The sequence below is a fragment of the Bos indicus genome, chromosome 29 (assembly GCF_029378745.1).
Source record: "Bos indicus isolate NIAB-ARS_2022 breed Sahiwal x Tharparkar chromosome 29, NIAB-ARS_B.indTharparkar_mat_pri_1.0, whole genome shotgun sequence".
NCBI classification, from domain to species: domain Eukaryota; kingdom Metazoa; phylum Chordata; class Mammalia; order Artiodactyla; family Bovidae; genus Bos; species Bos indicus.
This window is the reverse complement of record NC_091788.1, coordinates 6,523,909-6,537,687: the sequence shown is the minus strand read 5'-3', so window position 1 is coordinate 6,537,687 and position 13,779 is coordinate 6,523,909. Positions and strand designations below refer to the sequence as shown.

Below are 13,779 nucleotides of genomic sequence, written 5' to 3'. Positions count from 1 at the left end.
TATGGGCATTTCTCAGACTTTATTCCCTAAAACATTTCCACTTAGTTCCAGCAAACCTGCACTTCTTACTGGTCCTTGGACACGAACGTTTGACTGCTTAAGGACGTTTTCAGTCCCTCTTCTCTCTCCCGTGTATCACTCCTCTCAGTGATTCAGTGCTCTGTTCAGAGAGGATCTGCTGACCTTCTGTGATAGTGCGGGTCCAGCCCAATCCAGAAAGGGTTCTGTATCATTTAAGTGGAAGGAATCTGAGAGAGGGAACTAGTGACTCAGATAAATAAGAACTGGGAAGCCATATTAAAGTTAGGGGAAAAATACAAAGGGTAACAGGAAGCTGCTGCTGCTACTAAGTTGCTTCAGTCGTGTCCGACTCCGCGCGACCCCATAGTCGGCAGCCCACCAGGCTCCCCGTCCCTGGGATTCTCCAGGCAATAACACTGGAGTGGGCTGCCATTTCCTTCTCCAATGCACGAAAGTGAAAAGTGAAAGTGAAGTCACTCAGTCGTGTCCGACTCTTCACGACCCCATGGTCTGCAGTGCACCAGGCTCCTCCGTCCATGGGATTTTCCAGGCAAGAGTACTGGAGTGGGGTGCCATTGCCTTCTCTACTACCATCCATATACGAGCTGGTGGGAAACACAGTGGGCAGGTGAGGCTACTGGAGCCCATAAACCAGGGCCATGTGGCAAGAGATAGAATCTCCACTGAGGCATCTCAAAATGATGTTACACCTCCTCCTCCATCAAAAAAGTTTGACCTGTTTTCTCTTTTTTCAAGCTGTTTTCTATGCTCAGAGGTATCACCATTTGCTTTTTCCTCCCTAAACTCAAGTCTTTTTTTTTTTTTGAAAACAGAAAATTTTTTGGCTTGCCAAACACTAGGTAATGTGACTAGAACAAAATAATCATTCAGATGTAGACTTCAAAATCATGCTTTTAATTCAATCAGATTAAAATCCAAGTCCTTCCGTAGCCCATAGAGTCTGACCACCCCCCACTCTCCTCTCTGATCTCATTTCTCACCGCCATCATTCACTGACTATATTCCAGCCCCACTGGGATCCTTGCCTTCCCTGGATATCCAAAGTTACCCCCACCTCAGGGACTTTGCACTTACTGTTTCCTTTGTCTAAATGTACTTTTCCCTGAAATCCACCTGATGTATTCCCTTATCTACTTGTCTGTCTATTCAGAAAGTCCGTATCTAAAATAGTTCTACCCCTATCTAAAATAGCAATACCACCCTTCACCATTCTTACTCCCTTACCTTTACTTTTCTCATAGCACTTATCACTACCTAACACACTACATATTGATTTGCTTTTTTGTTTCTGGGAGGTCTTTATTGACTAGAACACAGTCTCTATGAGAGCAGGGACCTTGTCTATTTTGGGCAATGTTGTATCTATAGAACCTAGTGCAGCATCTGGCATAAACCAAATGTTTAATAAATATTTATTAGCCAAAACTTACAAATAATTAAATGCTGTCTTCCACAAATGACTAACCATTATAATTTGCTAGTCATAGAAACAACAAAAGTATATTTCTTGTCACTATAGATCACTTCTTTTGGCATGTCCTTCAACAGGAGTACTTTTATTGTTTTGCATTTTGCAACAACCAAAGCTATTCACAGATATATTTAGGGTAGGGTAGATGTCATAATTTTTCCAGAACATGTCATTATAAAATAATAACATTATTATAATTTAGAGTAGTCATAATCTGACAAGAGGCTCCCCTAAATGGAAAAAAAAATACTTAGAATATATTATACATATTCTGTTTTAATCTTTTCAAAAGCAATCATCTAGATGAAGAAGTATAAAACATGCCTGGCTGATATGAGTAGAAGAAACCAGAGACAGACAGTTATCCCCTCTTTCTTGGACCAGTCTCTAACGAGACCACTACCTAAGATCACGGTAGTGTAAGTGTCCATGTGTTATGCGACAAGGCAAATCCAAAATGGTACATGGCCCTGTTTTCCCACTTTCAATTCTCAAGTTAATCATATCTTTAGATCGCAGCAAGATTTACAAATAGGATGGGAACTGATAACCAAGATTCAAGGAAAAACCATTATGTGATACACACAACTGGCCTTTTGTTGGATGTCCATCCAATTATCATGAATCCATTAGTTACTGAGTGGAAAAATGACAAGATTTTCAGATTAATTACATGTGGATATTAGGTATATGATGTTTTATAGTAAAAGTCACATCTCTCTAGAGTAACCTGCTACTTAAACCATTAAAATAACCAATGGTGAGACATTATCCAGTAGTAATGATACCTAACGAAGAAAGTAAAAAAATATTTGGGACTATGAGAATGATAATCAGGCCAATTGGCAATCAAAATGTAACCATACATTTGAAATTGGGAAGCAGGACTGATTCGAGAAAAGCAATAGGTATTAATTCATTTCAAAGAGAAATCTCCTCAGATAATTCACTCCACCCCTCTATCATCATCATTTCAAGAAAAAACCTGAATTGCAGAATTAAAGAGGTTTGAAGAGTCTTCTAAACTTAATGAGTCTTTCACATACTTAGGAGATGCAACTAGCGTGAATGCTTAGTCACTTCAGTCCTGTCTGATTCTTTGCGACTCCATGGACTGTAGCCCACCAGGCTCCTCTGTCCATGGGATTCTCCAAGCAAGAATACTGGAGTGGGTTGCCATGCCATCCTCCACAGGATCTTCCCAACCCAGGGATTGAACCTGCCTCTCTGTGTCTCCTCCACTGCAAGCGGATTCCTTACCACTGAGCCACTGGGGAAGCCCCAAAAGGTTGTTGCCTCCTTGTCCTGTGCTATATAGCTGGTTTATTTACTTCTTGGGTACTCTTACAGCTGGGTGTGGCGGATTAGACTTAGACCCGTGAGGTGGTACTAAACCTGTTCTTTAGAACTGCCTAGGCAGAACATATCGGGCTTTCCTGGTAGTTCAGTTGGTAAAGAATCTATCTGCAATGCAGGAGACCCTGGTTCTATTCCTGGATCAGGAATATCTGCTGGAGAAGGGACAGGATACCCACTCCAGTATTCTTGGGCTTCCCTTGTGGCTCAGCAGGCAGGACTAGTCACAGTAAAACATTTCTCAGTCAGTTTAAAAAGTAAACCTCTGTTATTCAACTTCTTAAGCATCTCTTTGGTATATTTTCTATACCTACTGCTTTTAATATGGAGTAATACATAATGTCAATTCTTTTAGAATAAAAATCAATAATCCTTGATTTCAGCAATGCTATTCCCATTTTTCCTTCCATAATTATTTATATAAGACAGCCAAAACATTTTCTGAACTAAAGTGGCAGTGGCAGAATTATTTCGTGGTTCTCTGGATGAATGCCTGACATTTTCCCCCAAATCAACAAATATTTAAAGTCAACAACCAATAAAGCCTGTTAATTGAAAAGCATCTAACTGGAACTGAACTCTCTGAAGAGAATGGGCTTGTTTCCCCCTCTATGGCACTGTACATTAAAAAGAGGATAAAATTAAAACTATTAAGAACTCCTAATAGAAAACTTTAAAATAAATGATGAGATAATGACAATAGAAAATAACTTTATGAACAAACTCGGTAACAATAGCTAGTAATAAGCCATGATAAACTCTCCTTACCCTGATGAATTAAATTATGACTTCATTGCACTTGTTTCCCTTCAGATATAGAACTCTATCAATTATCATTCATTGCTAAAGTTAATTCTTACTATATTGGGATTCTTACCAGAGAAGAACTTCACTCATTTTTTTGTCAAACAATGCAAAAAAAACTCTTTACTTATATCAACTAGTTCTGGGATTATGGGAATTACTATTTCTATTCATCATTAGTATCCTTCTCACAATGAACTACCATAATCTCTTTCGAAAGCTATCAAATAAATAATATGAACCGAAGCCTGATTTTTTTCACTGATTCCAAATAGGTCATCACTGCTCAAATATCTTTGGATTAGTTTTGTCGTTTGCCCATTAAATCCTATGCTGCATATTTCCCCCATTCTCTTCTTATCTCCAATTCCAAGTTGACTGCTCTTTCTATAGACAAAGAATTTTATATACACTATTATTTTTAAGTGTATCACACAAACTTTTTAAACATATTTTTCTAAAATATCCCTTCTCTGTTACAAAACGTCTTGGCCTTTCCTGATTTTTACAATAAATAGCCTCCCTTTCTAATGCTAACTTCTTAAATGGCGCTTGCAAATACATCCTCAGTTTCCAGCCTCACTCCTGCACTGATTCCTTCTCCTCTGCCTTCCAGGACCAGTCAGTCTTCCCTTGATCCTAACCCTGTCCACTAGCAAGTTATCAGCACCACTTTCATTATGATGCTTCCGATCCTTCAAATGTTCCCTAACATCTCCAGGCTGTCCTAACACCTTGTCAAGGCATTCAAGACCTGCACCAGGTTAACTCAATGCTTTTACCATACTACTTCCCAAAACATTATCTTTACTTCTGATAGCCTTATTTAAGAAACTTACCTTTCTTGAATAAGGGCAAATTTACCTTGCCTGATTTTTGACAGTGCTGTGGGTCACCTTCTTTCTTCACCTGCCTGATTCTCAAGTTGGGCTTACACTCTGTCTTCTCTGTGAAGCTTCTCGTATGGCCCTAGATCACACTGACTCTGCCTTTTTATGATTCCCTATGGTTTTCACAAACCAACTCCTAGTTCAGGACTCAGTTAAAAAATTACTCTTTATTTACATTTGCATTCTTTCCTTTGGGAAACCAAAAGAAACAATCAGCCAACAAGTTAACATTTACTGATCACTCACTTGTCAGTCACTCTGTTGGGCTGAGGGAATATAAGAAGGTATAATATTTCTTTTATTTAGTCACAGCTCTTAATACAATGTACCTTTCAGATAATAATAAAAAAAATCAATAAAAGAGCAAAATATCACCAACAGATTGGCTATTATAAATGACCATCATTCCAAAGATGTTGTAGATTTGTTATATATATATATATACACAGATAATATCATGCAAAAAGTCATGCAGGAACTAGATTTGTGTGATTGCAAATTAAAAGATGCTTGCTCCTTGGAAGAAAAGTTATGACCAACCTAGACAGCATATTAAAAAGCAAAGACATTATTTTGCCAACAAAGGTCTGTCTAGTCAAAGCTATGGTTTTTCCAGTAGTCGTGTGGATATGAGAGTTGGACCATAAAGAAAGCTGAGTGCCGAAGAATTGATGCTTTTGAACTGTGGTGTTGGAGAAGACTCCTGAGAGTCTCTTGGACTGCAAGAAAATCCAACCAGTCCATCCTAAAGGAAATCAGTCCTGAGTGTTCACTGGAAGGCTGATGTTGAAGCTGAAACTCCAATACTTTGGCCACCTGATGCGAAGAACTGACTCATTGGAAAAGACCCTGATGCTGGGAAAGATTGAAGGTGGGAGAAGGGGACAACACAACTCAATGGACATGAGTTTGAGTAAACTCCAGGAGTTGGTGATGGACCCTGATGCTAGGAAAGATTGAAGGTGGGAGAAGGGGACAACAGAGGATGAGATGGTTGGGTGGTATCAACAACTCAATGGACATGAGTTTGAGTAAACTCCAGGAGTTGGTGATGGACGGCGTCCTGCAGTCCATGGGGTCGCAGAGTCGGATACGACTGAGCAACTGAACTGAACTGAATCCTAGGTGTTGAATATTTTGAAAGTAAATACACTAATTTTAAAATCACACTCACTAAAACATACATTTCAATGTTCTCACTGTTGCCAGTACATCTGACAAGCAGGTAGAAATCTATGATTTACAATCACGTGAACAACACACTATTAACGATTACCGATATCCAAGGTATCCCAACTCCAAAAATACATCTTACAAGGAAAAAAGATAACACTTGAATATCAAAAATGTACAAGCGAAGAAGGAAAACAAAACAGCAGCTTGAGAACATCATACATTTCTAAACATGTTGGTCGTTCCATTAGTTAAACATTAAAATTATTGTTCAACCTACTATTTTCAAAGCATATATTTTAAAACTCTATGTTCTACATACCTGTCCAGTCTCCTACTATCTTAAGGTGGACCCCAAATGTTGCTTTGGTTTCAGTAGGACACTAAAAAATAAATAAATACTGGAATCAATTCTGAATAATAATTATGTATTACCAGACTGTGATTCAATTACTACTTTTCTTCTCATAGCATATCTCCAAAATCAATAGAAAATAGAAAGGAATGGACTAAAAATCTATACAGATCCTCATTAGTGGGGGAAAAATAAAGCAATGCCAAGCAGTCAATAAGACCATATCCATTTCTCTAAAAATCCATACATATTTATATAAAACAAACAATACATATAGCCTAAAACTGCTAGGGTATCTAATCACAAATCTTGCTTAAGTATCCTCTGAGTGGAAATATTTATGAGGACACAGCTTTTAACCACAAAGGAAGAAATGGAGACTAATGATTTTAGTGCCTTTTTCTTTACAGATATTATTATACACTTCACATTCTAATAAATTCCAGTGAAATGAAAAAAAAAAAATTATCAGCATGACCTGATTTCATTATGTCCAGTGAAGGAACTCCTACTGAAAGAGTTTTATTTCATTCTCTCCCTTAATTCTCAAAAAAAATCTAGCATAAAATGTAAGCGTACCTGGAAAAGGGAGTGAACTGTGGTACTGGAGGTAAGAAAAAGTATCTGTGGTCCCACGTTTGGGAAATATAGAAAATAGCCACATAGCAAAAATGGGAGAATAATTTTCAGTTCACAATAAGAAAATGCAGAATCTCCTTTTAAGAATCCAAACCTCCTTCCACAATTCTAAAATTCAAAATTTCTCAAAAATGAGTTTTTTTAAATGGCCCATTTGGTGGTACTATCCAACTGAATTGATGGGAAGGTAATGATGTGAGGTTAATGAACTTTTATACAGAAGTACTTTCCTAATGAAATACTCATTTGTTTAAGAATGCTGCCTCATATCCTGTTAAAGATCTTATGTAATATATTAAATATGTATACTTTTTATTTTTTAAAAAGCCTAGAAATTCTGAATTCTGAAAATACATCTAACATAAGAGTTATGGGTAAGGGATCATGTGCATGTGACTGCACAGTGTTCATTGAGTACCATGGGCCAAAGGCACTGCCAAGTTCATTTCTAAAAGCTCATGATAACCCTGGTGAGTTGTCTTGTATAGTTAAGAAAATTGAGTAGAGTAGATCCAGGACAGAGTTTGGATCCAGGTCTGTCTATACACTTCTAAACTGTGGCAGGCCACTGTCTCCACTAAAGCAAAGATATGGAAAATGGGTAAGGACTGCATGAGAAATCAAATGGAGTAGAGGAGAAAAAAGGATTTGTTGAAGATGAGTAGAATCAATGTGTTGTTGTTTAGTCAATAAGTCCTGCCCAACTCTTTGTGACCCCCACGGACTGTAGTCTGCCAAGCTCCTCTATCCATGGGATTCCCAGGCAAGAATACTGGAGTGGGTTGCCATTTCCTTCTCCAGGGCATGTTCCCAACCCAGGGAGTGAACCCTGGTCTCCTGCACTTCTCCTGCATTGCAGGTGAATTCTTCACAGCTGAGCTACTGGAGAAGCCCTTAGAATCAATGTACAACAATATCAATTAAAGAAAAATATGGACTGAAGTTAAAGCACAGATAAAAGAAAATGGCAGTGGCTCTGAGGGCCCTGTAATACAGAATGGGTTACATGAAGCAAGTTGAAGATCCTCGAGCTCACCGTGTTGACCAATTAATATAGGTCACATAAGGATGCTCTAAGGAAAAGAGATAAAGGAAGGTGAAGACACCATGGAGATATGTAAAAACTCATCAAAGAAGAATCATAGACTGGAAGTCAATGAAAACACTAAATAAATAGTTAGGTATTCATCATCTGTTCATGACAAATTGTAAACTAAAAAGCACATGTTCAGGGTTGAGATCTATTGTTAACTTGGAATTTCCAAACCACAATTTGACAGTCAGTGTTTCTAATAGGATTATTACTATGAATAGTAGTTTAAAATATTGAAACACATCAAAATATTACAAAAATTATACTATTTAAATATTATTGATACTATTAAAATTGTATTATTCTACTTACAATTTTTGGTCTAATATTAAATTATTTAAATTACATTTTAATTTTTAATAACTCCAATTAGTTTTGTCATTAGTAAATCTCCAAACAAAATGATGTGATCTGTAAAGACCACCCACTACTCTGGCTTCACACTACTTAATGCCGGCCAGAGCTTCTATGGAGTAAAAGCTGCAGCCGCCAGAAAGCAAGGCTCTCAGCAGAGTTCTAGGCTACTAATCTGATTGTCCACATGTCTCTTGATGTTTCCCTTACTGTGAATTACATCTCAGGTTATGAAAAGAAGACCTAAGCCAAGAAGACAGAACAGGGAGCAACAAAGTTAGTCTTTGCATGTCTGAGTGTGCATCTGGCTTGATTTAACCTTATAATGTATTCTAAAGGAAATGTGCATTTTGCCAAATATTCACATCTCTGTTCTATTCTTTCAGTGCAGATCCTATGAATGATAACTACATATGATTTTAACATTCCCTCATGTCTTGTAGTAGTCTTTAAACCTCCCTCTTCTAAATGCTGGCCAAATGCATCAGGACAGCTTTAAAAGCTGATCTAGTTGTGAGTAGAGGAAACTCAATATTGTTTCTCCCAAACTCTTGGGAATAATGCCGTTATAAATCACTGATACTTCCTCAAACTTGCTAGGAATTAAGAAGATAGATTTTAACAGAGTCTTTTCCCAACCACATCACCCCAAATTTGAAGGAGGCCAGAACAGAATAGCACACAGAATGACTTCTGCATGTGTGTTTTGAAACAATGACTGAAAATCTTAGAATCACATGTTAGTAGCTTTCCACAAATAATGTTCGGATTCATTGATGTTGTCTAAAGCAGTGTAGAGATTCTTTAATGTTGTTTCACCGTCTTTTTAAAGTTGCTTAGAAAACTTCTGAAAGGGAATAAATAATATTCATATCTATGGTTGTCTTCTCTTAGAACATTATAAAGAAATATGGTAATGACAAATTTTTGGTTAAAAACATTGAAGGAAAATACATGTAATAAAGTTCACATTATTAAAATAAAAACAGATATTAGTATTCTTCCTCAATACACAGAAATACACTGACGAGAATATATATTTAAAAAATATTAACTCCTGGGAGGTAAATTGAAGACAGAGAAAATAACTCATTTCATACACATTTATTTAAAAATTATGCTTTTTAATATTTATGATTTTAAATATTTTAAAAGTTTAATTTTAAATATAAACATCAAAGCATTGCTGAGTCTTATTTTAGTCTCACTTAAGTTTCCTAGGGGAAAGGAATGGAGTATGGCTGATGTTGACCTTAATGTAAGTAGCAGAATAGTCATCACCTAGTTTAAGGAGAAGTAGATAAAGTGACAAGGAGAAGGCAACTGCACCCGACTCCAGTACTCTTGCCTGGAAAATCCCATGGACGGAGGAGCCTGGTGGGCTGCAGTCCATGGGGACGCTGAGTCGGACATGCCTGAGCGACTTCACTTTCACTTTTCACTTTCATGCATTGGAGAAGGAAATGGCAACCCGCTCTAGTGTTCTTGCCTGGAGAATCCCAGGGACGGGGGAGCCTGGTGGGCTGCCGTCTATGGGGTCACACGGAGTCGGCCACGACCGAAGTGACTTAGCAGTAGCAGATAAAGTGACAGAATTTGCAACAACAGCCCTGGAGGAAAGTGTGCTTTGATATCCTAGAGAAAAATAAATCTTGTCTTCAAATTATTTGTTCAAAATGATATTGGGTTTCTAATGTGCTCAAATGACTAATGATTTTATAACTTTCTGACAAAAATATAAACAGATATTACATAATCATCTTACATTTGAGAACAAAATGTAAAAATGATGTCACTGCACAAGAATTTATCCAACAGGAAAAGAAATTTGAAAGCCACAAGGGGTTTCTTTTTAAATCAAGAGGTTTGCAATAAAAAATAAAAATAATTCTAAAATGCATGTTATTATAGTAAGCATTAAATTTTTAATGTAACAAATATCTTAAACCAGAGAAAATGATCACAGAATATGATGTTCTTTAATCATTATTATCACATCTTTATTTTTAAATCTCTTTTCCAAAGTGCTAGCTTCACATTTTCTATGCCTGCTAGATAATTTTCACCTGAAATTCACTCTAAATTGTAACACATCCAAAATTACTATTATCTTATTTTCCAAATTATCTTTTTCTAATTCCCATAGATCTGGACATAGAACCTACATCCTACCAGAAAAGAGGTTCAAATCTCAGAGTACTGCCAGGTATTTCTCTTCCTGCTAGAATTCAATCAACTTTCAAGTTCTTTCAAATCATATTACCAAAGAAAATATCTGATCATAGCAGTCTCCTATTGATTAACCTTTCGTGTCCTTTTATAGGAAAATACATTTTATAGGCTTCCCTGGTGGCTCAGGTGATAAAGAATCTGCCTGCAGTGCATGAGACCTGGGTTCAGTCCCTGGGTGGGGAAGATCCCCTGGAGAAGGGGACGGCAACCCTAGTATTCTTGCCTAGAGAATTCCACGGACCGTGGAGCCTGGTGGGCTACAGTACATGTTGCAAAGAGTAGGACACGACTGAGCAACTAACACTTTCATAGGAAAATCCACGTATTCTTTCTTTCCTACAGTCTATGACCAACCACATTTGTTCCAAACCCTTTCCAGTTTTATATTCCATTGTTTCTCTTTGATTCAGTCTAATCCAGCTAAACCAACATGGATCAACTAGTATATTTTCTTGTTTCTTCATTTCCCCACATACTATTAATAATGACTTCATTCCCATTTCTCATACTGAACATTAGCAATTCTTTAAGACGTATCTCAACGGCCACCACTTTCATGAAGAAATCTCATTTTCCCATGCAACAAAAATTCTTAACTTCCCTGAAATTCCAAATTACTTGACTTTTACATCCTTTATTATGATTCCACTTCTTTAATTTGGTATAATTTTTTTCTGGTATTAACAGACTTAAGTGTCTTGAGATCAAGAATTATTTCTAAATCATTATGTATTCCACATCGTCTTACACTCAGCAGATATGCATTCAAGTATCAGTTAATGTGACACTGGAGAATTAACCTGATAGTGAATAAGGACTTCAACAATGGGCGATTCTTCTAAAATTTATTCATTCAACATTTATGTTTTAAGTATTACAAAGTTACAGGAGCTCCTGTAATTTCACAACTGAGGACTGTTCTAAAAGTAGGACAGGAGATAATGAGCCAGAAGTGAAAAACCCATCACAGTTAGTGTGACATCTTGACGCTAAACATTTTGACAAATATAACATTTCAGTATTTACTGTTTTACTTGAAGGAAAAATTAGTATTTAGTCATATATTTACATGAAAAAATATGCTAAATATTAAACAGAAAGCTCCTAGAAATGTATGTAAATGAGATCTTCGCTGACTTCAGTGGAATGTGTACATTTATCTCAGGATGTCAGGATGAGATGGTGGTTTGGGAACTGACTGAAACAAATTTCAGAGCTGAAATCCCACTATCTTCAAAAAGGGGATCACCTTGAGAACAAAGTCCATCCTTCCTACATAAGTTTGGGAAAACTCAAGTCTTAAAGAGACAGTAGGAGAAAGCTGAGCTTGGCTTTATATAATTTATTAAAAAAGAGAAGTGTCCATGTCTGTGTATGCGATAACTTGATGTCCCCAAATTACGTCACCTCAAGCACAAGGCAGGCAACTCTATTCCCAGAAGACCAAACACAAGTGGGACAAGCAGAGGTGGGCCAAAAAGGGCTCAGGATGCAGGAACAACCTGCACAGGAAAGATTTAATACAAGTAGCCTGAGTGCCGTTTCACATTTACACCTCCCAGACTGAGCTCTACAAATCCTCATCATGACCTGCTCTCTCCACAGCCCTCCCTATCTTAGTTAATGCAGCTCCAGTTGCTCAGACCAAACCAAACCAAACCAAACCTTACCTCTTCTATGTCCTTCACATACCCAGTCTAACAAGAAATCCTGCTAACTCTAACTTTCAAATATATCAGGAACTGCCACCAGCTCCACTCTGAGCATCGTCACACCCCGACTGGATGACCTCAGCAGCCTCCCAACTGGTCCTCTGCTCTGCTCCTTTCTCCCTTCATCTTAACACAGCAGCCAGAGTGACCCTGTTAAAAAGTAAGCCAGATGATGTCCTTCCTCCACCCAGAGACCTCCAATGGCTCCTTCCTCTCTCAAAGTAAAAGCGAAAGCCCTTGCAGTGTTATACAAACCTACCAAATCTGACTCCTCGTGATTTCTCTGACCTTATCTCCTACCATCTTTCCTTCGTCTTAGTGTATTCCAGACACACTGATCTCTGACCTCCCCAACTCACTCAGACACACACACACACACACACACACTACACACACACACACACAGATACAAGTCAACAGATACCAACTATAACTCAAGGTGAGAACTGCCTGGTGTTTGAACAGAAAAATGACATGATCTGGTTTTCACTTCAACATGATCACCCTGGTTGCTTGTTAAGATTAAATGGTAGGTGAGTAAGGCAGATGGATGGAGAGCCACCAGGAGGCTATTAAGAGAGTCGTAGACAGGACCTGGGTGACACCAACAGAAATGGTGAATATATTTCAGAGGCAGAACCAAGAAAATCTGTGGGTGGATTGTTGACTATGTTTTTAAAAAAAAAAACGACAAAAGTCAAGAACAATGTCCAGATTTTCAACTTGAGCAACCTGGACAACTGAGCTGGTATTAACTGAAGCAGGAGAAGGTAGGTAAAGATTGTTCAATTTTAGAAATGTTAATTTATGATGTCTGTTAGACACCCAAGTGGAAGTTCCTTGTAGACAACTGAATATAGGTTCTTGAATTTCAGAGGTGGGGCCTGGGCTGGAGACATAAATTTGGAAGATGATAGTATACAGATACATCAAGATTAGATAAGACCATTAAATAAATGAATCTAGCTGGAGAGGAAAAGAAATTCAAGGAATGGACACTGGAGTGTTCTTATATTTACAGGTCATGGGATGATGAGGAACAGCAAAAAAAAAAAAACTGAGTAAAAGTACCCGGAAACCAAGGACACAAACCAGGGGAGTGAATATCCTGGAAGCCAAATGAAAGCAGTGTGTCAATAAAGAAGTGATCAGCTAGGCCAAATGGTGCTGAAAGGTCAATCCAATTGCGGACTGGGAAATGACCCTTGGACCTAGAAATAACATGGGCACTGTTGACCTCAGAAATGTTTAAGTAGAGTGGTATGGGCAAAAGTTGGTGGATTTAAGAAGGAATAAGAGGAGAAGAATTAAAGAAGTGAGAAATGGGGCAGTAGCTGAACGGAGATCTGAAGTCAAGAAAGGATCTTATTGATCATTTTCTCTTTGGTACCTAAGTAAAAGGAAGCATTCAAAAATACCAATTGAATAGATCAAGTTTAATATTAAACAACAGGTTTGCTCTGAATACACTGGCCTATTTGAGTTCATATATCATGCAGGCTCATATCAGGCACCAAAAGAATATTTTCTCCAGGGAAAAAGTCAAACTAGAACAATTAGATAATGTCAACTTTTCAGAGAATTCAGATACACTGTTAAGTTTCCCAAACACTAGTGACCTTCTGGAGCGATTCCTATCACCCTGCCTGCTCTACGTT

General features: G+C 37.7%; 1 protein-coding gene across 3 annotated transcripts in view; it reads right to left on the bottom strand.

Annotated features, from left to right (window-relative positions):
* The window catches only part of NOX4 (NADPH oxidase 4), a 189,644-nt gene that overhangs the window by 82,454 nt on the left and 93,411 nt on the right, over positions 1–13,779 (bottom strand). For all 3 annotated transcript variants that reach the window (XM_019955215.2, XM_019955214.2, XM_070783416.1), the window contains exon 12: positions 6,059–6,119. In XM_019955215.2, the coding sequence (XP_019810774.2) occupies positions 6,059–6,119 (61 nt within the window). The remainder of the gene's footprint in view (positions 1–6,058; positions 6,120–13,779) is intronic.